Genomic DNA, 25,264 nt, shown 5'->3' on the forward strand with positions numbered 1-25,264 from the left:
GGCAGCGGTCGGGATCAGCCCGGGTCGGAAGGGACCCGTCAGTCACCGAGCCCAGCCGCGCCATCCCCCGGCAGGGCCCGTGCGGAGGGGGACCCACACCCCACACCACCCGCGCTGTCCAAACGCTTCCCGAACTCTGCCAGCCTTGCAGGTGGAACCCCTCAGGAGCCTGTTCCAGTGCCCAGTCACTCTCTTGGAGAAGTCTTTTCCTAAACTCCGAGAGTCTTGGACCCCAGTTCAACCTAAACGTCCCGACACAGGTTCAGGCCGTTCCCTCAGGTCCTGTTGTTGCTTTCTGCAGAGAAGAGATCAGTGCCTAACCCTCCATTTCCCCTCAGGAGGAAATTGTAGATTAATGTCTCCATGCAGGAGACCCCAGACGGGTCAGGGAGAAGGATGGAAGAATTGAGACGACACAGCTCTCCTTAGCTCTCACCATTTTATTTGCAGACATAATTTTCACAGCTGCCCAGAGCCCCGTGCCACCCTCGGACAGCAAATCACGCACGCCCCCCTCCACTCCCGATTAATTAATTATGCAATTTAGCAACGGAGCGACCCCTTCCTGGCTGCCTGATGGGGTTGGTCGTGCCACACCCAGGGTGCCAGGTGAAGGAGCACAGCCAACTTGCCTGTTTTAGAGGGTTTTTTGAAAAGAAAAAGGCTCTGCTTCCCAGCAGAGACTTGAGCATGGCTTCCACCTTCCAGGTGTAGCTGCTTGATGTGAATGAAAGCATTGACAGCCAGATATGTAGATACCCAGGAAAGTGTAGCACCACGCTGCATGCAGAGCTCCCAGGTTGCTTTCCACAACTGGGTCCATCCCCTTTTTTTTCCCCAAATGAGGGGCTGAGGTACAAAGAGGTTAATAAAAAATAAAACAACAATCTTGCTCCAAGCCACGTGGTGCACTGAGTCAGGGTTCAGAGGAGAGCCAGGATCCCCAGCCCTGCTCCCCACACACTGGCACTGCTGCTTCCTGAAGGGAAGGGGGACATGCACACCAAGACTAGGACTGTGCCTTGGTAGAAAAAAGCAGCCTGAAGAGTTGAGAGAAAACCAGAGAGAGATGGGATAGAGGAACGGCCGTGGGAATAGAGCTAGAACGAGCCCTGGGCTGTGGGCTCCCCAAAACAGTGCCATCCCTTGGGATCTGTGTTAGCCCCATAGACCAGAGGTGCAGGTGCTCCCAACATTCACAACTCTTCACAGTGGCTGCAGCTTTTGGTCACTATTTCCTAGGCAGCAAAAAAGAGACACAATTGAATTTTTGCTCTGTGCCAGGACTATGGGACACACCATGGGCCTGAGCCAGGGAAGTTTCCCAATGACTCTCCTCTGCCAAGAAACACACGCACAACACTTGCAAAGCCCAAAGTGCAGAAAGATTGTGGAGTGCAGGATGAAAACTGCTCAGCTGAGCACTCTGTCCCCTGTCATACTCAGCCCAGGAACACAAGGACCAGAAATAAACTACCTGGAATAACTCATCTAGGGGAGCCGAGTGGGGCCCTAAAACAACCTCTTTGGAGGGATGTGGGGTAAAACCCACTCCCCAGCACACCAGATTTCCCAAAGAGCCTTGGTTTGGACTAGAAGACAACCCACTCCTGTGGTTTGAAATCAGCAAACACAGCCCTGTCTGCTCTAGCATCAGCAGCATGATCTGCTTCTAAGGCCAGGCCCTAGACTGGCACTAACTCTGTCATCCCCAGCACGCTCAGAATGGCAGCCAAACAATCAGCTTCAGAGCAGCTGAGGAAGGCTGACAAAGACTGAAACAGTCAATGAAAAGAAGCTAGAGCATCTCTAGCCCTTGGGAAACTCATCTTTGTGAATCACAAATCTTTGGTGTAGCAGCCAGTCTGCTGTGTCCGAGCAGCCAGCATTCCATGGTGTCTCTGCAGTGACAAGGATGTAGTCGCAGCCCTTCTACTGCAAGCTTTGTTTAGTCTCTGGTGAGATAAGTGTGTCCTTTGATGATGCTACAGCTCTGCTGTTCCCTCTGCTCTCCCAGCCTCCTGGGACCATGAGCCTACACATGGCAGAGGCGTGGTATGCAGGGGTGAGGAGAGGATTCCCAAGCCCCATGTGAGTGCTCCAACCATTAACAGTGAGCATGGGAAGGCTCAGCTGCTCTGGAGTGACCAGTGAGAAGAGAAACAAGTCCCAGAGATGGAAGCCAAGGGGCCTGGGTGGCAGCTGTGGGGACATCAGTGGCCAGTCCTACACTATCAGTGGCCACAGGGACTTCTGCCAGCACAAACACAGGCAGGCAGAAAGCTCCTGACCAGGTTATGAAGTTACAAAACCAATTTAAGCTCCAGCCTTGAGGTTTAGCAATGTGTTATCCAGATTAACCTCACATTAAATGAAAATTTACTAGGTAGCTGCTACCTCCATCCCCTTCCTTCTCCCCATATCGACGCACCCCCCATTCCTTCAGAAGCATATGACCACCAGGCAGTCAGCTTTCAGCAAATAACCTATTTTTAAGGGTGTGACTACCTAAGCCCATTGTGACTACCTAAGCCCATTGTGACTACCTAAGCCCATTTTAATTGTGGGCTGATGCATTCCTGTAGCTTTCAGCTTCCCTCACTGTTTGCCACTACCCCTTCCTTGTGCTAGCACTGCTGTCATGCATCCAAGCAGTGAGGCAGGCCAGGGTGTGATGCCACTTACAAACCAGTCCCTGGTTGTGACAGGTGAAATTGAGCAGGACCACAGAGCAGAGGACATGAGAGGCTGAGGTAGCAGAGCACAGGCAGCAGATCAGGAGCAGGCCAGGCAATGGAAATCTCATATATGAACAGTTTAACCCTTCCTGGAATTGCATCTGAACAACTGAGCAGGCATTTTGCAGGGGTAAAATACAAAATTCCACCTGCCCTCAAGAGCCACAGCAACTGGGCACTTGGGAAAAATGTCAAGAAATTAAATAATGAGAGAGATTCTCCCTGGAACTCTGCAGGGCAGAGAAGAAGAGCCTGGAGTTATGCTAACAGTCTGCAGTAAGGAATTCAAACAGGGGCTAATCATGGTGCACGAGTTAAAAATTAATGGGATCAGGCAAATATCATTGCAGAAATCCCAGGCAAGCAGTCCTTGTCTCTTTCTAGAGAGGAAAGAGACAAAAGGTTTCATAGCACCAAGTAATGCCACACAGTGGTTCAGGGCAGTAAGGAATCCCAGCTCCAATGGAAACTGCAGGAGGAATTGAGCTGGGATATGGCCAGGCACCATGGTCACCACCCTCTACCTGTGCCCATAAAGAAAGGAATACCATGCCTCCTGACTGGGAGCAGTCAAGGGCATGTTTGGCATTGCTTACTTGTGACATGAAGTCTCACAGAGAATGCCAAGGCCAAGAGGGAGACAAGCCCCAAACATGGGATCATGGATGCGCTTGACTGCATTGGTCCATATTACCCAGCATACACTCAGACACCAGTAAGCTGAACCACTTCCCAAAAGAATTGGTGCCTGCTCCAGGCTTTCAAGTAGCTGTTCTCAAGCTCTGGAGCTCACACCAAGGCTACTCATGCAGCTGGCACAGCTATTCCAGGTTCCCCTTTCCTGATGGCCAGGTCCAGCATGGGTGTCAGTCCATATTCTGTCACTACATCCTGCTGCATCTAAACTGTTAACAGTCAACAGCCAGCATCCAGCAGCACACACCCAGGAAGAGATCATGAGCCTTGGCTGCTACAGCCAGCCCACAGGGACCCAGAGAGGTTGAGAATAGAAGTGGAGAATTTCTTGGTCATGCACACAGTTGGCCCTGCTACCATTGGCCGAAGCTAAGCCTGCTGTACAAGGCAGCCCACAGTGCTCCCCACTGCACTTCACTGAGTGAAACCAGGAAAGTGAGACTGAGTGTAGGGCAAGAGAGGCCTTACCACAGAGCAAATGACTGACTTTACAGAGAAGTAGCTGCCACTGAGGCTCCAGGAGCCATCTGCATGGAAACGTGCAGTGTGATTCCAGTGTAAAAACCAAGCATGTGAAAAAGTGGTGGCTGTGGGACATTCCCTCCCCTTCCAACCTCCTCTCCCCTCCTCAGCCGGCCCCATCCCACGAGTCTTTGCACAGTCACAGTGACATCTTGCTGGCCACTGAAGCCTACCAGCTGGACATTGTGGCAGGTGTCAGGAAAGTACCAGCAAGACCCCTGCTGGTGTTTCTCCAGAGGAGCACTTCAGGACTCTTGCTTCTTGGGCTCCTGCAGCAGAGTCCTGCTGCCAGAAAAGGCCCAGCGAGAGTTCTGATCTCCCCTGCTGAGAAACACCATCCCTGTAAGCCAGGAACAGTTGGCTCCAGTCGTTTTTGTTTAGCACAGCAGCAGGGAGCTGGGCAGATCCCCGACTGCTGTCGGCAGGCACTCGTTTGCTGGCGGCTCGTGTATCCCTCCCAGCTGGTAGCAGGCCAGGAGACAGCCACAGCCTGGGCCGACGAGCAGGTCAGGCTCCTCACATCTCCAACGCTACCTCAGCCGAAGCTGGCTGAACCAGGTGCTGACAGCACAGTCCACACGCATCACCAGCGAGATCCCCAGCAAGAGGCAGATGCTGCTCACCACAAAGCCCAGCGACTCAAAGAGGAACCTGCAGGCACAAGAGATGCAGTTAAGGATACAACAGCCAGCATGACTACAGAGACAGGTTGCTACCCTCCAGCTGACTGGTTTTCCTGACAATGAGGCTTGTAGCATCCCACATCCTAAAACCTGAATTACATTCATTCCCCACCAGTTGCTGCCTGAAACCTGTAAGCCAAGCACTCGTCTGATTTAGAGGCCACTCAGGACCCATTGACTCAGGGGGGATTGTGAATCCCTCAGAGGCTGAGGCCACCCTTCACACCGACTAATTCAAAAGCTTGCTGGTTCAGCATTCCTGGGTTTATCACCTCTGGTCTGGTACCCTTACCTTTGGCTCTGACTACAACATTCTCAGCTTCCAGGTGGGTTCTTGTGTCTTTGGAAATTAAGACACACATTTCTTAATGTGAGGAGGAACTTCTCAGGCTGTAGCTTAAGTCTAGCTTCTGAATTTCAAGCAGGAATTAGTTAGGGACATTCCTACAACCAGTACTAGGCAATGAGTCAGAAGATCAATCACAGGGTCTCTTCCAAAATTACTGTCTGTGAACTCTAGTCAAGGTGTCAGGGACATGAGTCTTAACCCAGCATCAGAGCAACTTCTGGGACTTACTTTGGGGCAAAGACCTTCCAAACCATGAGGTGTCTCCTGAGGATCATCGCTGCACAAACACAGGCCAGAAGCTGCAGGGAAGATCAGGAAAAACAAGTTACAGGTAACTCTGGAGAGACCTCCTGGGCACTAGGTTCACATCTGAAGGTGGTACTAAACTACACATGCCTGAGAGGCTGGCACAGAGCACATCAGAAATGAGCATCCTAAAGAGGACTTTCTTCCATGACATCCTCAATTCAGGAAACATAAGCAGCTTGGGGTACATGAAGACCCTTGTGGGGCCAGGCTGGGGCAGCACTGGGGAGGGCTCACACCAGGGCTAACCTGACCTACTGTTTCACTGAGAGGGGTGCTGCTGCTCACTGCTGCAGGGCTTGCCCCTTCCCTTGCACTGTCTCTGGTCTGACAACACAGGAGAATGATTTGAAGAGATAAATCCCAGAAAACTATTCACTTCTTTCACAGGATTAAAATTTCTGGTGTTTAGCTTCCTATATCTTCACAGCACATATGAAAACCAGAGATGGTCTGAGATAGGAATGCTAAGGAAGACAGAGAGTAGGATTACAACCCTGCAGCTCCTGAGCAGATATTCCCATCTGGGCATATGGGTATGAAAAGCATCCTAATCCATATAGCAGCTTCCATGCTGGAGCTGTTCCCAAAGCACAGAGCAAATAGCATGGCTGAGAAGGGTCCTGCTCTTCCACCTGCAACGAGACACTCCATCCTTAGGCCTGTGTCCTGGCTTACCCCTTTTATCAGAGTTTCCCACAGTTATCACAGCACACCAATTTCCTCCTAGACAACACACACACAGCCACCCCGCCACTGCCTGTACCTGTGCCCCAAGGACAAAGAGGTATTTCAATCCCAGCCGCAACAGAGCAGTAGAGAACTCCTCTGGAGACTCCCGCAGCCTCATTTCCATCATGTGCTCCTCCACCTCTTGCAGCTCCTCCTGGGACTCCTTCTTGGCCTTCTTCCTCTGTGAGTTGGACATCTCACACACAAAGGGCCACAGCAGGAGCAGTGGACAGCCAACTACCTCAAGGACAAAGGCACATGAAGTTATCAGAGCCCAGGAGGTGAGGAGCAGTCTAGGCTTTGCCATCCTGCCCTGGATGTGCAGGAAGCACATACCCCAGCTCCAGGCCAGCCTGCTATGGCCCCACAAGGAGAACAGCGAGGACACTGTAGCTCAGCTGGTGCTGGAGCCTTTATTGCCCCGTGCTCAACCTGCAGAGCCCCAAGCAAGGCACTGCAGTGAGCTGTGTCCACTCAGGCTCCACAGCCCAGGAAGAAATTGATTTACCTGCAAAAAGGATATGGGAAGCAAAGGTGTTGGCTCCCACCAGGACAGCAGGCAGGAGGTTCATGCTGTGGTCAAGGTGGAAGCCAACAAAGGCTGCATTCCAGTGGATGGCTGGGAAGATAGGCTGGTGGCCTGTGGAATAGAAGAACTGTGAAGCAGCAAGGAGCCAGGAGATGACTGCATACCACGGCACTGAAAACAGCTCTGAGAAAATAAAAGACAAAAACAGAGGCAGAGGGTGGGGATATTAGCATCGAGGAACAAGACAGATCCATGGTTAAAAAAAGCCTAGCAACTTTTTTTCCCGGGTTCCCTTTCCATATTAGCTCTTTTAAGAGACCAGAAACTGTCCAGATACAGCAAGGGGCCAGCATTCCCTCTGCTGGTGCCAGTAGCCTTGCTACTGCACTCTGTCAGAACCAGTGGGGTTAGGAGACTGTTCACACCCTGGGAAGAAGAAAGCTCCTTCCCCTGACCCAAGACACTCCTCCCCTCACCATGTTCACATCCCTGCTGCGTGCATCTTTCTTCTACCTGAGGATTTAAGCAGCTCTAAAAAAGCTAAGAGTATCCTGAGGATCAGTGCACCACTATTTCCCAAGACTAGGAACTAGATCCTGCTTCTCCCCAGTGGAATTAAGGCAAGGTCACTGCAGGTTAGGCCCAGGTCACATATGCAGTGGTTGCTCTACAGAGCCCAGACTCACCAGCATCTCTGGCAAGGCCTCTGGCACACGTCTGGATGTGCAGCAGCACAAAGGCCTCCACAAAGAGGAGCAGAAAGGCAAAGCTGAGCCGCTCGCTGTGCAGAAGCATCAAGAGGAAGCCCAGGAGGGTGAGGGCTATGACCAGGGCTGCTGAGTACACACTGCCCAGCCCGTATGCTGCAACAGTGGCCCTGCAGCTGCCCCGCTCCAGCCGGCTCTTCTGGGACTCCTGCATCCTCTTGTAGATCTGAGGGATGACGTGGAGGAAGTCGACTTCAGAGCCAGGAACTCCCAGGTAGGGAGTGACAATGGATCCTGCCAACTCCCGTGTGTCCTTTGCAAACACCGTCATGGGATTGCACAGCAGGAGCAGTAGTCCCATGGATGCTAGTCCATAGACAGCCCTGGGAAAGACAACAACTGCGACCTGCACCAGCTCCTGCAGCCTGCCAAGAGAGTCATCAACACTGGAGGCAACAGCCCAGTAGCAGGCAATGCAGAGGACGACCAGTGGGAAACCCCAGCGCACAAAGAGCACAAGGGGGTCCGAGCTGTTCAGGTTGCCGTAGTGCCTTAGCCAGCTCTGCACTGCATACACCAGCCCAGCCAGCAAGGCCACGCACAGGAGGTAGAAGAAGTTCTTGGCCCGTGTGTTTCTCAGGCTGGCAAGCGGGGAGAGGAAAACAGAGGGTCGGCACTGAGGGATTTCTTCACGGCACTGGTGGAAGAAACTGGAGAGGCGCACGCAGACCAGGAGCATCGCCACGAGGCACAGCAGGTACCAGATCTCTCTCCGGTAAGAAGAAACACCAAGGAGCTGCTGCTTGGGACCTTCTGGCACAGTCAGGTGACCATCCCAGTGGAGCTTCCCTACTAGCAACATCACCAGAGAGGCCAGCAGGAACGGAGCCACCCGTGCCTCAGCCACAACAAAGCTGTCGGAGAACATAGCTCCACAGCGGAAGAACAGGATGCCCATGGGGAAGGCCAGCCCCAGCCATGCTCGCAGCCTCTGCCTGAGGCCACCACTGGCCAAGGGGGGCTGACTGCCTGTCAAACGAGCTCTCTTGAGATGTCGGCCCCACCAGTGCCAGAAAAAGCCCAGCTGAGAAGCAGCAGCTGCCCATGATGACACCAGGAGCAGATCCAGCCCCTCCTGGGTGAAAACATGGACTAGCCACAGCAGAGCAGCCCCCACAGGGCCCCAGAAGAGCGGGTACAGGAGGCAGCTGCAACAGAGAGATTGTGAGGATGCTGCCAGCTCTGAGGCCATGTAGCAGAGCAAGCAAGAGGAAGCAATAAGGATGCAGCCCCCCACCATACGCAGGGGGTGGAAGCGGGCCCAGGACTGGGTGCACACAGCCCGTGCCTCCCGCAAGTAGTGCTGGAAGCGACCGATGAGGCTTCCCAGCCTTGGCTTGAGCTCCGGAGGCACTGTCGTCCCATGCACCTGGGTCAGGAGCTGCGTGTGCTCCTCCACAGCACTAGAGAAGAGCTCCTGCAGGTGCTGGAGCTGCTCTGCTGGCAGGTCCTGAGCCACCAGTGAGTAGGACTGCAGGAAACGATACACCTACAGGAGAGTAGACATGGGATCAGACAGCAGCACTGGGAAAACAGGGAATGGGATTCACTGCTTCATGCTGCCCCTTCATAATGGAAACAACCCCAATTTACCAAACCCGCCTAGGGCAGACTTATCCCCAGCCGTACCACCCAGGCATGTCACCATCAGGAAACTCAATCTCTCTGACAAACTGACATCCCTCTCAAGTGATGCATCCACAGCAACAGCCATAGTGACTCCTGAAGCAACACCTCTGGTAATGCTGAGCATCACTAAGGGTTTTTATGGAGTCTTTGGCAGCAATAAGGCAAATGTCCTCCAGAAGGTCAAGTCATTACTATTAATGACTTGTTAATCTGCACCCCATGTTGAGTTTTACAGTTTTGTCTGAGGAAAAACATCACATTAAAAAACTTACAGTGGATGAAACAAAACATCTTCCCTTTCTTCAGTAACAGCACATTAATACACTGCACCGTAGTTTAAGAAAAATTAATTATTTTTACTTTCTACTTCAACAGAGACACAGAGGCAGCTACAATCCCAAAGTCATAAAAGAAGTGTTACAGAGGCATTAGCAGGACAGAGAACCTGCACACACATCCATCTGCTTAGATCTCTCCAGTCCTGAATTGCACCCGTAACTTCACACACCTTCCATTTGCCTCAGAGCACAGTCAGAATCAGTCTGCCTCTGCCCATGGATGGCAGACACATGCACTGGCTTTCTCAAAGGCCTCCCTGGAATGCCACGGCTTCTTCAACACCACCCTTACGAAGTCAGAAATCTCCTCAAAGAATGAGTGCAAATATTTAAACAGGCACAACTTGATAATGCTAATTCCTAACAAATTATGGTTGATATCCTCAGTGATTAATAGACACTAACTTAGAGTATGATCTTTAAATGTCAGAGCACTCTGCTGCTCTGTAATTACAGAGCTGAGTATCTCTACCCATCAGCAATCATTCTCTCCAGCTCTTCACTGGCTTGCACCAGTAGTGTCCAACTGGCACTCCAAGGAGCTGATTGGGCACTGGGGGAGTAATTCCTGTGTTCCCAGCAATCCAGAGTCTCTCAAAGGCAGCCTGGCCCTTAGCTGAGATACATGCATTGCAATGCCTGTGGCAAATCTGGTTCTGTAGCATAACCAGAGCCACAACAGATGGCCCTCACATGATCCATAGAGGCTCTCACTTAGCCTGCTCCACTGCCTAGGCTTTTTTTATACCTGATGTAGAGACTCTCATTCAAATTGTGTCAATATGCTCCTGGGGTTCGGTATTTTGTTGCACTTTGTGTAAATTGCTCCTTCACTATCCTACTTTACCTGTTACATGGTTATTTTTTTTTATTTGGTCTTTCATTACTGTTTTCTTTTTTCCACTAATCTAGAATAGCATTTTGTTAACACTGTTTCTCCTTCAAAACTGAAGCAGCATCAAAATCTCCACTTTTACTTTCTCCAATCACAACACTTGCCTCTGGTCATCTTCAGACTTGAAGAACCAGCGTCCCCTATTACTTAATCCACTTCTGACCATCTGGGTCCAGCCACCCTCCATCTTCCCAGACAGTATTTTCCATACCACAGCACTAAACACATGGCTCTCATTTCTCTTTAGGGAAAATAGGGTTGTCTTTTACTGGAGTAAACACTGCAAGGATATCATGTTTCAAAGTAAGTTCCCCATGAAGATAACAGCATGTCACCATCTCACCTCCACCAAACAGAACAGGTTTGTGCTTAAAAAGTTATCCCTTCTCCCCTCTAGTTCAATGGGAGGCTTACTACAGGCCATACCTGCTTGGCATTGATGTGATAGACTGAGAGCTGCTCCAAGGCTGCAGACACAGCATCACTGTCCCCAGCAAACAGCTCAGCCATCACCTCCCCAATATTACTGTAGGGGATGGGCACTCCCAGCAGCAGGGCCACAGTGGGAACCAGGTTCACTTGGGGAACGGTTTCAGGCTCCTGGAGAAATGGAAGGAATCCGAAATTCAGGGAGAACACAGCAATGCAGCTTTTCACTCATTTGAGAAGACAGTGAGGAAGACATCCCTGTTCAAAGGTGAATCCAGGCAGAGGTACAGCTCTACTCTCCCCAAGGGTCTTCTGGTGAGAAGCATGCCTGCTGGGAGCTGCAGGTCGATGGGGAAGGCACTGGCTGTCCAACAGCTCACCTGGCCCCACACAAGCACCCCTCACAGCTGCAGTGACCTGAACATGCATACCAAACACTTCAGCCCTCTGTATGCTGTGTCAGCCCTTCCACTGTACTCTTGAGACAAGGTGACAAAGCTACCACTCCTCTCAGTCACAGTGAAAAGGCTGGAAAGCAGCACCATGGAAAGACACCTGGAGGTCCTGGTTGACAGAAAGTTGAATGTGAGTCAGCAGTGCCCTGGCAGCCAGGAGGGCCAGCCCTGTCCTGGGGTCATCAGGCACAGCATCAACAGCCGGGCAAGGGAGGAGATTGTCCTGCTCTGCTCTGCACTGGGGCAGCCTCAGCTCGAGTGCTGGGGGCAGTTTTAGACATCAGAATATAAAAAAGATGTTAAGCTATTAGGAAGCATCCAAATGACAGCCAGGAGGCTGATGAAGGGTCTGGAGGGGAAGTTCTGTGAGGAGTGGCTGAAGTCATTTGGTCTGTTCAGCTCGGAGAAGGGGAGACTGAGGGGAGACCTCTGGGTGGTCTACAACATCCTAACGAGGGGAAGAAGAGGGTCAGGCACTGATCTCTTCTCCGTGGTAACCAGTGACAGGACTTGAGGGAATGGGCTGAAGTTGTGTCAGGATAGATTTAGGACGGATAGTAGGAAAAGTTTATTCACCCAGGGGATGGCTGCACACTGCAACAGGCTCCCAAGGGAAGTGGTCACAGCACCAAGCCCAACAGAGTTCAGGATGTGTTTGGACAATGTTCTTAGGAACATGGCATGACCCCTAGGGATGGCCTGTGTATGGCCAGGAGTTAAACTTGATGATCCTGATGTGTCCCTTCCAAATCAGTTTATTCCATGATTCTATGACAGACTCCTCATCCCTCTCAGTCTAAAAAATCCCAGTCAAACTGTTACTCCCTGTAACCCCAGAGTTGGAGTTTTCAGGCACCAGCTCAGGCAGGGATAGCTAAGAGTCAGCTCCTCACCTCTGGAGGGCCACTGCCAAACAGAGGTGTCCTGCTGTACACAAACAGCGCTGCATTGACTTCCTTCTCGCTGTCGCCACCATGGTCTCCAGTTTCCGTCATGCCGTGGTCCCCAGCCACCAGAAGAAGAGTGTCATTCCCCAAGTGATCCACCAAGGACCTGCCACCAAGATAAGAAAGATCAACTCAGGATACCTCCCCAGCAAGCCTGCCTGCACCACAGCGGTGGAGCTCTCAAAAGGATATGAGCAAAATTAAATGCTGATGCAGAACTGTAACAAGCCAGGGTCCAGGGTGTTTTAAATTGATGCTTTAAAGCCAAACTGAAAATCCAGAGCCCTAAGACAAGAGTGGACCAATCTTGCTTGGGTTCCCAGCAAACAGTGCCATCAGAGATCGTGACAAAATGCACTTGAGAAGAAAGATTTCTCACAAAAACGAAATTTTAGGTTGCTGCTATTTGGGTCATGTATCATGTTATGTGAGCCATCTCCCACTTCAAAGGAAAAAAGCAGGGATTGGTCCCTGAAAGATGCAGCAGTATGACACAGTATATGCTGTGCTGTCAAATACAGCAGAGCAAGTTACCAACTCCTTCTAGCAGCAAAACTTAAAGCAGTCCTAAAAATCAAGAGCTTCGGTATTTTGGGCTGAGACACATCTGCATGACTGAAATCTCTGTATCCCATCCTGCCCTCTGCCTCAAAGGCGCCGGTCATGGTTCTGTGTGATAAATGCAGCAGCACTCATTCCCTAGCCAGGGTCCTCCACCCACTTCTCAAGCATTACCCAGACCTCAGTGGGACAATGTCCATGTTAAAGATGGAAACAGAGAGGCTCAGTTACTCCAGCTGGACTATCATCTCATGGTTTGGTAGAGATGTAAGACCTGAGGGCAGCCTTACTTATGAAACCAAACCTCACAACAGTCACCTACATAAGCAATACTGCCCATAGCTGGGGTTCCAGCTGCTGCTGGCAAAAGCTGTTTTCCATGTTAACAGGCTCAGTAAGCATTAATTCCCTGTTGCCCTCTGCATCCGTCAATTCCCTGGGAAGGTCCCACCAGCCTGGCTGAAGGAAGAGACCAGCTAGCAACACTTCAGCACCACACTGATCACCTGAGCATCTCATTCATCTGGGTGAGCTTCTTTGCCATCTCGGGATGGTTGGGTCCATGTTTGTGCCCACAGTGGTCCACGCCAAGGAAGTGAGCAATCAGCAGATCCCATTCACCACTGTCCACTGCAGAACAAAAGCAAACTTATCACGCACCAGCCTGGAATTCTAAGCCTGGATCCTCCTGCCAAAATTTCCTGGCTGCCTCTGGATATTGCTATTTCTTACCCTCCTGCCACTGTCACTGACAGCTCTTGAGGAAATTGATGCAGGTTTTAAATCAGGCACACTCTTGGCCAGAGGTTCCTCAGTGCAATGGCACAGGGACCTCAAAGACTGGAAAACATCCCAGGATCCCTGTTTTTTTCTCCCCATCCCTCAGGAAGGGAACAATACAAGGTCACCCAAGTCATCTTGAACTTACCTCAAACTGCCATGGACTGAGCTAAAACAAAGGTATGCTCAGAAAAAGAAGAACCTCGAACTCCCATCCTTCCCTGGAGATACTGTAGGTTGGACTCATTAGTGTGCCCCTCTGCATCCCAGGACATGGTCATGACACACCAACACAGTCCCTAGTTAGAAAGTTACCCTGGCCTCTCCCCTCTGCTTCAGGGCCTTGACACATGAAAACCAACATATTTGAAGTCAAATGATGACCTATAGCTCTCACACAAGGCACACAGACTTGCCTGTGAAAGGCTGCTGCACTCCTGATTTGCTTACATTCAGACACAGAAAAATGAAAGAGCATGCCCCTTGGTCCCAGGACCACAGGGAGGTGCCAATCACCTATTTCATGTTTCATCTTCTTCCCATGACTAAGAAGCACCAATGCTTTGCTGAGAGCACTGCTGTGTCTCAGCCTCCTAACTTGTGTTTTCCCCAGAGCATTGTGTGCCTGCCTAGGCAGCCACGTGTCAAAGTTAAGGTGCTCCACTGTCTCCATCCTGCCAGTGTACTTTGTAAGACAGCTGTAGAAGTCTAACCTCATCCCAAAAAAGCTGAATTCTGTCTCAGACAGAGGAAAGATATCTACAGAAATGGTCTGTGGGCTCCAAGAGCTGGCTTATCTGTGGAAATCCAGCTAGAGCACTGTAATCCTTGGGCAGCAGTGTGTAACAGCCCAGTGCTCCTTTGTAACAGAAAAAATCCTCCAGCCCTACCTCAAATTTGCAGTAGGACTACCACAAGGCCCTGGTGAGAAAGCTACTTACCAGTTGGATAGAGATGCTGCAGGATCCCATCATCCACAGTGTGAAGATCCTTTACGTTAAAAGAAGGGAAGAAATAGGAACGGAAGAACTTCTTTGGGAAGAGTCCTTCCCACGTATCATCACCCATGAAGACCACTCTCCTTCCTGAGCCAGAGAGAAAGGAATGAATGAGAGATGGAGCCCTCCTGAGTCATGCTGTTAACACAACAATCCAAAGAGCCTGAGCAGGCCCAAGTCAGGATCTGGAGCAATGGTTCTTCTCCAACCCACACTCAAAACTAAAATTTTCACTAAAAAAAAGACCATCTGTCTGCAAATTACTTTGAATACAGGGAGGGACCAGTCCATGAGTATCTGTAAGCTGTGTCATACCCCTACACCGAAGTCACTGCATAACCTCAGGAATTATTGCTGATCTGACACATCACCCCTGCAGAAAGGCTCTTGGGCCACCACAACACAGGTGGGTGCACAGGGTGCAGCATGAAGCAGACAAAGCCTCACCTGAGGCCTGTGTCCCCACTGCAAAATGCAAGGCAGCAGGTGATGGAGTAGAAGATGTGAGTCCTGAGTTCTGGCTTTTAAAAACAATTTTCAGACATGGAAAAGAAAAGGCAAAAGCACTGATGCTTCCCTCTGCCCTTGCCGAGCCTGCCATCAGCCAGCTGCATTTCCACAGAGCCTTTTCAGCCTGGAAGTAAGGAATGTTTTCTCTGAGACTGCTACTCTAGCACAGGATCTCTGGTTATCGCCATCTTCATTTTACTTCAGGTGATTCACTACATTTGCCCACCTTGCTCACTCAAAGTCATGCTGCCTTAGCTCATTGTGAGCCTTGGGAGGAAGTCTCTCTGGGTAACAAACCACTGTGGCCTGCCCTCTTCCCTCTACACCATTATCCCACTGTAACAAGCCCTTTACAGCAGCACTAAGCACCCCCTAGCAGCATCAAACCACAATGAAAATGCGATGAGGTTGCTGCCTCATGCCTGCAGGCAGCTGTCCAGGCAGGCTGGCTGCCTGAGGGACACCCCCACAGCACACCTGGCACCACCTGGCACACCTGGCTCCTCCTCTGTCACGTGCCTCACACAACACAACCTTGGCAATCCTACAGGCATTCCTGGGGGTGACCTTGGGACAAACACCACCAGTGCCACCACTTTCACCTGCTTTCTTGTCATCCTTGAAGATGATGAAGTCACTGTCACAGCATTTCTCATCTCACTCCCAATCCAAGACAGAGATGTCCTGCCTGCATGACAACCCTGCCTTAAGCAGCTGTCATTAAGCAGGATAAAGAATCAGCTCACAGGGTGGATCTGCTGTAAGGGGTGCACTTCCCAGGGAGAAAGTAATCAAGGTTTGGAATACAGGTTAAACTGAGAAGAGGTTTGCACGTGCCCTGCCCCACTAGGCTGCCGCCCTGCCCACAGAGAATGATAGAATGTTAAGAGGTTGGAAGGTACCTTAAAGATCATCCACTTCCAAGCCCCATCCCATGGGTAGGATGGGATCACTAGATCCCACTAGATCAGGTTGTTCAAGGCTTTATTCAGCATGGCCTTGAACGCTGCCAGGGATGAGGCATCCACAACCTTCCTGGGGATCCTGTTTCAGTGTCTCACCACCCTCATAGTAAAGAATTTCTTCTTCATGTCTAACTTAAACTTCTCCATCAATTTTTACCCATTCCTCTTCATTCTATCACTACAGTTCCTGACAAAGAATTAATTTCCAGCTTCTCTGTAGGTCGCCTTCAGGTACTGGAAGGCTGCTATGAGGTTGCTGTACAACCTTCTCTTCTCCAGACTGAACAGCCCCAGTCACAGAATCATCAAGGTTGAAAAAGACCTTAAAAACCATCCATCCAATCATCCACCCACCACTATAAACCCCAAACCACACCATGCAGCACAAGATCTGAGAGTCTCTTAAGCACTTCCAGGGATGGTGACTCCACCATTTCCCTGGGCAACCTATTCCTATAGCCATGAAAATATGTTTTTTTATATCCACCCTGAAACTCCCCTGCCTGAGCTAAAGGCCAGGAACTCACCGTTCTGCACCAGCTGTGCCAGCAGGTTGTCCTCCTGGATGGCGTAGGAGGCAAAGTTGCTGCCCACGTCGATGAAGGTGGGCAGCGAGCCAGTGGTGAGGCCCTTGATGCGCTGCATGGTGGCCGTGGGGGGGTCGGCTCGGAAGCGGTAGAGCCGAGCGTGTCGGGGCTGGGAGGTGGCCAGCTGGTGCAGGACACCCAGCTTGTTCTCGTAGGGCAGTGGGCTGGTCTTGGCGGGGTCAAAGTGGGCAAACTCAAAATGGAGAGCATCGATGATGATGAGCACAGCCTTGGAAAAGCGTTGGGGAGCCCAGCAGGAACCTGGTGGGAGGCTCTGCCTCTCCCAGAGTGGAGGCACGACTGGGTCTGAGCAGGAACTGCTGCTGGCAAGCTCGATCCGAGTGAGCAGGAAGCCGCTCATGAAGAGCCCGATACCGGCAAAAAACAGAAGGCAAACCCAGGCCAGGAAAAGCACCACTGGCCACCGCTGCATCCTAGAGGGAAGGACAGGCAGGTTCAACCCCCAGCGGCTCTACCTGGGCAGACACCACTCCCTCCGTACCGATACCCATCCCTGGCCCAGCACCTCCCACACCCACCCGTCCCGCAGGACCCCCACCAGCCCGCCTTGACTTCACTTGGTCCCACTCCGTGTCCGGCAACTGCCCCACGCACTTCCTTGTATCCCCTCCTGAACGGAGCTGAATCCTGCTCCCTCCCGACTGCCCAGCGCCTGCCCGGCATCCCCAGCCCTTCCCGGCACCCGTATTCCCATTCACACACCCCCGACCTCACACCCACGCCCCTTGTGTCCCCCACGTCCCAGACGGCACCTTTCTGATCCCCCGGGCCCGCTCCCGTTCCGTCCCACCTGCGGCTCCCGGCGCCCGGCGCTCCCGGAAGCGCCGCGCGTGGCGCCGCCCGCGCTAGAGCGGCACGGCGGGGAGCGGCCTGGGGCGGCAGCGCCTCCTGGCGCCCAGGAGGTCCCAGCGCGCCTCCCGCCAGACGAAAGTGTGGTTTTAATTAATCAAATAATTAATTAATCGACAGAAGCACTCCCCGCCCTGTGTTGGGCGATGTGAGGAGCTCGCTGTAGAGAACACACAGTCATACACTGTAGGGGCAGCTTCTGGGAGCAGACAGAGGACAGGATGATGAGAGTAGCTTACACTCCCAGAGAGGCGATGCACTGGGAGAGGTATCCTTCGTAAGAGTGGGGTTTCCAAATTCACAGATCATAAAACAGCTTGGGTTGGAAAGTCGCCTTGAAGATCATCTAGTTCCAACCCCCTGCTGTGAGCAGGGACACCTTCAACTTGATCAGGTTGCTCAGAGCCTCATCCACAACTTCCCAGAACAACCTGTGCCAGCACCTCCCCATGCTCACAGATTTTTTTCATAACATCGTTTTTCACTCTTATATGTCACAGTATATCCATGGGAGATCCCAGCAGGAGCCTGTTGAGGAGGGATGATCCCCCTTTGGCATTGAATGCTGGGGTCAGGCACCCAAGCATGAGGGAATGTGCTGCAGCAGTACTGTTACCATTTATTACATGATTTAAATCCAATACAAAATAGGGACTAAGGGAACAAGATCGACTACCTGCAGCAGAGCAGGACTGCTGGCAGGCCTCAGGAGAGGGTATGAGATCCTTCCAGCCCTGTTAGCTGGAGCTGCCCTGTTCTGCCTTCAGCACCTCTGTGGCAGGAGAGTGGGAGTTCTCCTGGGCTGGGGGCATCTCATCTTGGGTCTTCACAGCTTGTGGCTTGGTCAGTGTAGTGTAGATCCCCAGGGCCTGGAGGGAATGAGACAGTCATAGGGAGGGAAGAAGAGGAGAGGGCCAGGTCCCACCATGATGGCCTCTTCAACTCCCTGGAACAATCCTCACTTGGGCGAAAGCAAAAACAGCTTGGGTTGGCAGGGATCTCAAAGATCCTTTTCACGCCCCTCCACACCCCGCACTGGAGCAGGCTGTTCGGAGCCCCATTTCACCTGACCACGAACACTTTCCAGGATGGGGCATCCACAGCTTCTCTGAGCAGCTCCCTCAGCCTTTCCTCACAGCAGAGGTGCTCCCTCCCTCTGTTCATCTTGGTGGCCTCCTCTGGGCTGACTCCAGCAGGTCCCTGTCCCTCCCGTGCTGGGAGCCCAGAGCTGGATGCAGGGCTCCAGGTGGGTCTCAGCAGAGCAGAGCAGAGGGGCAGAATCCCCTCCCTCCCCTGCTGCCCACAGGGCTCTGGATGCAGCCCAGGACACATGGGCTACACTGACCTGTGCAACCATGTTGGTGACATCGCCGGTGTTGGCGGGCAGCAGAACGGTGTTGGAGTCTTTGGCAATTTTTGAGAAAGCGTTCACATACTGCTCTGCCACAGACAGGGAGGCAGCAGCATTGCCGTGCTGGGGACAGAGGGACAAGTCACGTGCCACCAATAGCTCATTCCTGCCTGTATCCCCAGCCCACCCCAGTCCAGCAAAGATCCTCACTCCCTGCTGCTGCCGAAGGTGCCAGGGAGTGTCCAGGAGAAAACCAGGTGCCACCCTACCTGCAGTTTGACCTCCCTCAGTGCCAGCACCAAAGCAGTGGCTGCTCCAGGTAGCCATCACTCACCTGCTGTGCCAGAGCAGCGGCTAGGAGCTGAATTGCCTCTGCCTTGGCCCTGGCCTTGACCAGCATGGCGTTTGCTTCTCCTGCAAAGAACCACAGCAGGGTGCACATCAGAATCACGATAAAGCACTCTCAAGGACTGAATCCCAACCACCTCAGGGAAGGAATCAAGACAATTTCAATCCACGCATGGTTGGCTTTTCCCCAACAGAAACACTATAGCAAGCCTCCTCCTTACAGGAGGTTGGGGCAGGGCAGCAACATCAACTGGAGCTTAGCCTGAGGCCCCAGGAGGGAAGAACCAGAGTGGCTGAGGAAGCCTGGCTCACAGCGATGCAGTCTCCCCCATAGCACCACCCCTCAGTCCAGAGGGCTACAGAAACCCACATTTTATCCCCAGGCACTACCAGCAGCTTTGTTGATCTGTTCAGCCTTCTCAGCTTCTGATGCCAAGATCTGGGCCTGCTTCTGGCCTTCAGCCACATTGATAGCTGACTCCCTCGTCCCCTCTGACTCCAGCACAGTTGCCCGCTTCCGTCGTTCTGCCTCCACCTGCAAACACAGGTCAGACACCAGCCTGCCATGGCTGTGCTGAGGAAATACCATCTGTGGGGCAAGGACATGCTCCTCTGTTCTGCTGGGGGAAGCATGGCTTAGCAAAGCATGAAAATACAGCTACAGAACACTGTGTGGTCTTGGCAAGGGCTGGTTCTGCTCCTCATGCCACACAGCCCTTCCAGCCCCATTCCCACCTAAGTGGACAGTTGCTTCCCCCTCCTCCTCTTCCAGCCCAAATATCTGGTGTCTAGCTTTTCCCAAGGTGTCCAGTTTTCCACAAATCTCAGCTCTGAGATTTGCTTCTCCAGAGATTGGATTTTAAAGAGACTTGGCAGGGCTTGTATGTAGCAGGCAGGGCACCACCACAAAAATTATGACAGGAGTTACTTGTTCAGTAGCTATACGTCTGCAGCCAAAGTGCCCTTCTGAACAAGGGGTGGCTGCTGCCAGCTATGGACAGGTAACAATAATGAACCACAGCCCGTATCAGCAATAGTGTGGCCAGCAGGACCAGGGAAGTGATTTATCCCCTTGTACTCAGCACTGGGGAGCCACGCTTTGAGTCCTGTGTCCAGTTCTGGGCACCTCAAGAGGGACATTGAGATGCTGGAGTGTCCAAAAAGAGCAATGGAGCTGGGGAAGATTTGGAGCACAAGTCTGATGAGGAGTCCTTGAGAGAGCTGGGGTTGTTTAGTCTGGACAAGAGGAGACAAGGTCTTGAGAGGAGACCTTATCACTCTCTGCAACTACCTGGAAGGAGGTTGCAGTCACACAGGGGTTGGCCCCTTCTCCCAGGTAGTCAGCAACAGGATGAGAGGACACGGTCTCGAGCAACACCAGGGGAGGTTTAGGTTAGACATTAGGAAGAATTTCTTCACAGAAAGGGTGATTAGACATTGGAATGGGCTACTAGACAGGTGTCAGTGACACTGTTTGTGGAGATCTTTAAACAAAGATTGGACATGGCACTTGGTGCCGTGGTCTGGTAGACAAGGTAGTGTTTGTTCATAGGCTGGGCTTGATGAAGTCTTTTCCAATCTTATTGATTCTGTGATTCTGTAATGCCGTATGGAAGAGGAAGCTTCCCTCTTGTTCCAGACCTCCCTCCCAGAGAGCCTCACCTGCATCTGCATGGATTCCTTCACACGTGGGGGCACATGGATGTCCTTGATCTCGTAGCGCAGACACCGGATGCCCCAGCAGTCTGAAGCCTGGTTGATGGCATCCACGATGCTGGCATTGAGGGACTCCCGCTCCTGGGAGGCACAAAAGAAAAGGCAGAGAGGAGAGAAGAAGGGCTTAGCATGAGAGAGGTGTCAGGAGAGAAACAGACACCTCCCTTACAGGCCAAGGTCTGCCAGAAAAAAGCACCTCCACAGGTTTCAGGCAGGGTTAGGTGCTTCCTGCAGCTGTTGAAGGGGTCACCATCTCCTAGGGAGAGCAGTGCCCCACACTGAAGCTGCTGGGATACAGCATCTGAATACAAGAAAATGCCAGCAACTCCAGTTTCTTCCCAGCAAATGCAGTACAAGGATTACAGTACCCCATGACACAGGTCAAGGATATTCATCACTGGGGCTGAGCAAAGAGTCACTGACTCAAAAAAGGCGGCTAGACCAGCTGGGTCTGGGCACATACCACCCATCATCCCCTCCAAATAACCCAGGGCAGGGCAAAAAATAGCTCCTGTTGAAAAAATCAACTGAAAGAAGACCCATCTCCGAGGATTCACCAATAGGTCAACTGAAACAGAAGCCATAAAGCCCTCTAAGCAAAAGGGCATTTTGCTGTTAGGCACAGCAGCCTGGCCATGCAGGCTGTCCTGGGATTTTGGGAGACACTGTCAGCTCTGTGATCCACCTCCCCAGCTCACCCGGAAGACTCTGTCAAGGGAAAGTTTGCCAAGTTCAGATCTCATGGTAGTCTGGGCCAGCTGGGTCACTGCGTACTCAGGATCTTCCACCCCATAGCTGGCCTGAAGAGCAGAAGCACAAAACAGAGTGGATAGGGATGCCAAGAGGGACCCTGTACAAGGCAGGAAAGACAAACAGCACTGCAGCAAGAAATCTGCCAGACATCCCTGCTGAAAACATGGAGTCTGGAGCCTTGGGATGAGTCAGAGTGCCCAGCCCACCCGCCAGGCAGAACACAGAGGCTGGAGTACACATTCTGAGCAGGGAGTGGGCAAGGGGCAGGGATGGTACCTTGTAGGGGTCCATAACCCGCAAGTAGAGCACACCATCGATCTGCAGGGTGACGTTATCTGTCAGGAGAGAACAGCAGAGCCTGTTTACTGAACCAGCACAAACAAAACATAGAAACCCCTTCTTCCACAGCACAGCTGGGCAAGCTCATCCTTTTTCACCCTGACATATCAGCATGACGCAGAAGAGGATTGGCTGAAATAGATCTTCTTATCTAAAGGCTTTGTAAAAAGGATCTTACGTTCCCTGGACAACACTATGATGTTTGAATGTACAACAGGTCTTGATTTTCCCAATAGAAGCATTTCACACTGTAGGCCTTGTAAATAAAGATTTAAGGAGGAAAAAAACCAAAACAAACCACTTAAAACTGGAAATCTAACAGGGCTGTTCATTAACATCACATTCATTAACCTATTCTAAAATGTTTTTAACAGAAACAGGAATTTCTTTTGTGGTTCAAAAAAGGAAAACACCTGAAAAAAATATTTCTGGTCAGGTGCAGTCAACTCAGCAAGAAGGGGCAGTTGCAGCACAGAGAGAGCAGATGGAACTTCCTGGGCTGCCCCTACCTTACACCAACAGCCTTCCAGTACCTAAAGAGAGCTGGAGAGGGACTTTTCACATGGACATGGAGGGATAGGACAAGGGGGAATGGCATTAAGCTGATGGAGGGCAGGCTTAGATACTAGGAAGAAGTTCTTTGCTGTGAGAGTGGTGATGCACTGAAGTAAGCTGCCCAAAGAAGTTGTGGATGCCCAATCCCTGGAAGCATTCACGGCCAGGCTGGACAGGGCTTTGAGCACCCAGCCGAGTGGAATGTGTCCCCTATCCATGGTAGGGGGGCTGGAATGAGACCAACTTTAAGGCCCTTTCTAACCCAAATCATTCAGTGATTTTATGGCCAAGACTGGGTACCAAGGGACAGGGCTGAGTGCAAGAGCTTGGGACAATTCCACTCATCCTCACATTGTCCCTTGCTCACCCCAGATGCAGCAGAAGGAAAGGGGAAGGACATGGAAGCTGTTCCTCACCCAGTGTGACAGCTGACTGCTCTGGGACATTAATGACGATTTCTTTGAGACTCTGAACGTAACGAATCCGATCCAGGAGAGGGATGAGGAAGTTCAAACCCTGGGAAAAGGGTGGGATTAGATGGCTGATGCACTAGATAGAGTCACGCAAAAAAAAGCCCATGCCACATACTGCAAACATGTTTTACACACAAGGAATTCCAGTTACTCAGTGCTTTTAACGCCCCACCAAGGAAAATTAGTCCACAGGCAGCCAAAAGGATTTCAGCCTGGGAAACGAAGCCCACCACCCCTCTTGGATCCTCGTGCAAAGGACTCGCCTCGCTACAGCTTTAGGAACCTGCTGAATCCAGAAGGGGAGAAAAGCTGCTCCTTACAGGCTCAAGAATTCGGTGGAACTTGCCCATCCTCTCCACCACCCAGGCCTCCTGCTGCGGCACAAAGAGCACCCCGATGTTCATGGGCAGCCCGGAGTTCCAGCGGCACGGAGCTGGGGCCAGCCGTGCTGCACACTTCAGCTGCTGGGAGTGCTAGGGGAAGGAGATGGAGCAGGGTTGAGATCAGCTGCTGGCACCTCAGAGCCAGCTCCACACCTGTTATCCCATCTGGGCTCATGACCAGGAGACCAGGGCAGGAAACAGGCAGGAAACAATGCCCCTAACAAGCCCATGCTGTAAGGGTGTTCCCACAGGAATGTGACCTGTGTGCCAGGGACAGTCTCCTCCACTGGTGCAGGGGGGCTCACTCCCATGCCAGAGCTTTCTGCACATCTCCACTTCTCTCACATCCACCCTGAAGCAGGGAATAAAGCCTCCCTGCCACCATAAGGGCAATGAAGGTGTGTGCACAGAGGTCTCTTCTGCTCCACTCAGCCCCCATAACCCATTCAGGCCCACTCCCGCACCTCAGTCCCAGGCCACCTCTTTCCAACAACCTGTCCCTCCCCAGTTCTGGCTGCCTCCAGGGCTTCTCACAAAAAGCTGTTTTGTCCAGGCATTCCCTCACTCTCCTCTCCAAAGACGGAAGGTCTCACACAGCTTCTCTCAACCTCTCCCCACTCCCAACCCAGCTCACACCTCCACAGCCCCACACATCCATTTCTCCTACAACAACCCAGCCGCACCTCACCACTCCCCATGTTCAGCCACCCCCCACTGGCCCTCCTCACACCCATTCACCCGCAGCTTCCTTTGCAATGCTTCTCTGTACCCCAATCCCTGCCCAGCTCACCACCACCATCCCAGCACTTCCACAGATCCCCAAAACCCCCTCCAAAGACCCCTCTCAGTCCCCTTCATACTGCCACTTGTCCTCTGCACCCCTCCTCCTCACACCTCCTTCTCTGCCCAGCTCCTGCCCATGCACGGTGTCCCTCAAACCCTCAGCACTACCACCCCACCGAACCCCCACCTCCTCAGTTACCTCCTCACTCATCTGTCCTCTGCACCACAACCCTCTCTCTCCATACTCTCTATCCCTGTCCATTCCCCTGCCCGCACCAGAGCTCTTCCCAGCCCCAAACACTTCCCCCCCGCCCGACCCCCGTCCCCACCACCAACCACCCTCTTCAGCCTCTCTATACCTGTCTGTTCTCTACCTCATCGCCTCGCTGTTCACCTCTGTCCCTGCCCGGCTCTCCCCAGACCCCCCGCACTACCCTACTGCCCCTGCTCAATCCCCATTCCCGTCTGTCCACTGCACACCGCACCGCACCCCTTCCCCCGGCACTACCCAGCTTTCCCACACCGAGCCTCAACACCGCCAGCCCTTCACCGGACCCCAAACACCGACATCGAGCTCCCACCAACTCTCTCTCCGTCCCCCCGTACCCCTTTATCTTTTTTACCCCGCCGTGCCCACACAGCCCTATTCCTGCCCAGCTCCTCATCACCACCCCAGCACTTCCCCGGAGCCCCAATACCACAGATCGGCGGTATCTCCTCAATCCCCCGGTACCCATTTGTCCGCAGCCGCCCATAACCCCGCAGCTCCAGCCCCTGCACAACTCCCCCTCGCCTCTTTCTCCGACCCGCGAAACCACCGCACACCAAACCTCACCTCCGACCCCCCTGCCCGTCGGTCCTCTGTGTGCCCCGACACCGCTTTACCCCATCCCTGCCCCATTCCCTTCCAACACGTCCCAGACCCCCAACACCAACCCCCTCATCTGCGTGCCCCCAGTCCAGATTCCTTCTCCTGGCCCCTCCAGCTTCCGCTACCCGGACCTTCCCCACGTGGGCACCCCCCGAACGGGGACTTCTCCCCGTTCCCGGCCCACCCGCCCTCACTCCCCGCACCTGCAGCAGCCCGAGGCAGGGCCGGGCCCGGATCCCCGCCCGCGACAGCATCGCCGCCTCCGCCCGCCCCGCTCGGGCCCCGCTCCGCGCTCCCGGAAACCCCCTGCGCCGCGCCGCTTCCGCCTGCGCCGCCCGCTTCGGCCCCTCCGTCTCCTCCGACCGCGACCGCTGGTTCCGCCCGCCCGCGGTTCCGCACCACCCCC

The 25,264-nt window shown here is 52.7% G+C and overlaps 2 protein-coding genes across 6 annotated transcripts; both read right to left on the reverse strand.

Moving 5' to 3' along the window:
- Positions 1–425: 425 nt before the first annotated feature.
- Positions 426–17,323, reverse strand: PIGO (phosphatidylinositol glycan anchor biosynthesis class O). 4 transcript variants are annotated; one of them, XM_030258085.4, is made up of 11 exons: positions 17,228–17,323; positions 16,357–16,850; positions 14,298–14,441; positions 13,083–13,206; positions 11,962–12,121; positions 10,611–10,784; positions 7,242–8,811; positions 6,535–6,738; positions 6,061–6,263; positions 5,217–5,287; positions 426–4,607 (listed from the first exon to the last, which is right to left on the reverse strand). In XM_030258085.4, exons 2-11 carry the CDS (start codon positions 16,847–16,849, stop codon positions 4,487–4,489), a joined length of 3,264 nt encoding a protein of 1,087 aa, XP_030113945.1. In that variant the 5' UTR covers position 16,850; positions 17,228–17,323; the 3' UTR covers positions 426–4,486. The 4 variants fall into 4 exon arrangements, 3 of the variants coding, with proteins under 3 accessions (XP_030113945.1, XP_012433043.1, XP_030113946.1); XM_012577589.5 differs by having other exon boundaries at positions 17,190–17,320; XM_030258086.4 differs by lacking the exons at positions 426–4,607; positions 5,217–5,287 and having other exon boundaries at positions 6,075–6,267; positions 17,190–17,320.
- A 562-nt stretch (positions 17,324–17,885) lies between these two features.
- Positions 17,886–25,251, reverse strand: STOML2 (stomatin like 2). Of its 2 annotated transcripts, none has more exons than XM_002190054.7 (10): positions 25,062–25,251; positions 23,142–23,294; positions 22,765–22,864; positions 21,731–21,789; positions 21,400–21,501; positions 20,648–20,782; positions 19,376–19,520; positions 18,972–19,051; positions 18,632–18,760; positions 17,886–18,155 (listed from the first exon to the last, which is right to left on the reverse strand). In XM_002190054.7, the coding sequence occupies exons 1-10, from the start codon at positions 25,110–25,112 to the stop codon at positions 18,024–18,026; spliced, it is 1,086 nt and encodes a 361-aa protein (XP_002190090.2). In that variant the 5' UTR covers positions 25,113–25,251; the 3' UTR covers positions 17,886–18,023. The 2 variants fall into 2 exon arrangements, with proteins under 2 accessions (XP_002190090.2, XP_072778683.1); XM_072922582.1 differs by lacking the exon at positions 25,062–25,251 and adding an exon at positions 24,924–24,942.
- Positions 25,252–25,264: the final 13 nt, after the last annotated feature.

The sequence above is a fragment of the Taeniopygia guttata genome, chromosome Z (genome assembly GCF_048771995.1).
Source record: "Taeniopygia guttata chromosome Z, bTaeGut7.mat, whole genome shotgun sequence".
Lineage (NCBI taxonomy): Eukaryota > Metazoa > Chordata > Aves > Passeriformes > Estrildidae > Taeniopygia > Taeniopygia guttata.

Bases quoted from the DNA above. Each gene is read 5' to 3' on its own strand.
- STOML2 (XM_002190054.7), bottom strand. From the start codon at position 25,112: ATGCTGTCGCGGGCGGGGATCCGGGCCCGGCCCTGCCTCGGGCTGCTG. The intron at 22,865-23,141 runs GTAAGGAGCAGC...CCCTTTTCCCAG, and splicing joins TCCACCGAATTCTTGAGCCT to GGTTTGAACTTCCTCATCCC. The intron at 18,761-18,971 runs GTGAGTGATGGC...CTCTGTCCCCAG, and splicing joins CCGCTGCTCTGGCACAGCAG to CACGGCAATGCTGCTGCCTC.
- PIGO (XM_030258085.4), bottom strand. From the start codon at position 16,849: ATGCAGCGGTGGCCAGTGGTGCTTTTCCTGGCCTGGGTTTGCCTTCTG. The intron at 14,442-16,356 runs GTGAGTTCCTGG...TCTCTGGCTCAG, and splicing joins GGCACAGCTGGTGCAGAACG to GAAGGAGAGTGGTCTTCATG. The intron at 13,207-14,297 runs GTAAGTAGCTTT...TTTGTTCTGCAG, and splicing joins GCAGCATCTCTATCCAACTG to TGGACAGTGGTGAATGGGAT.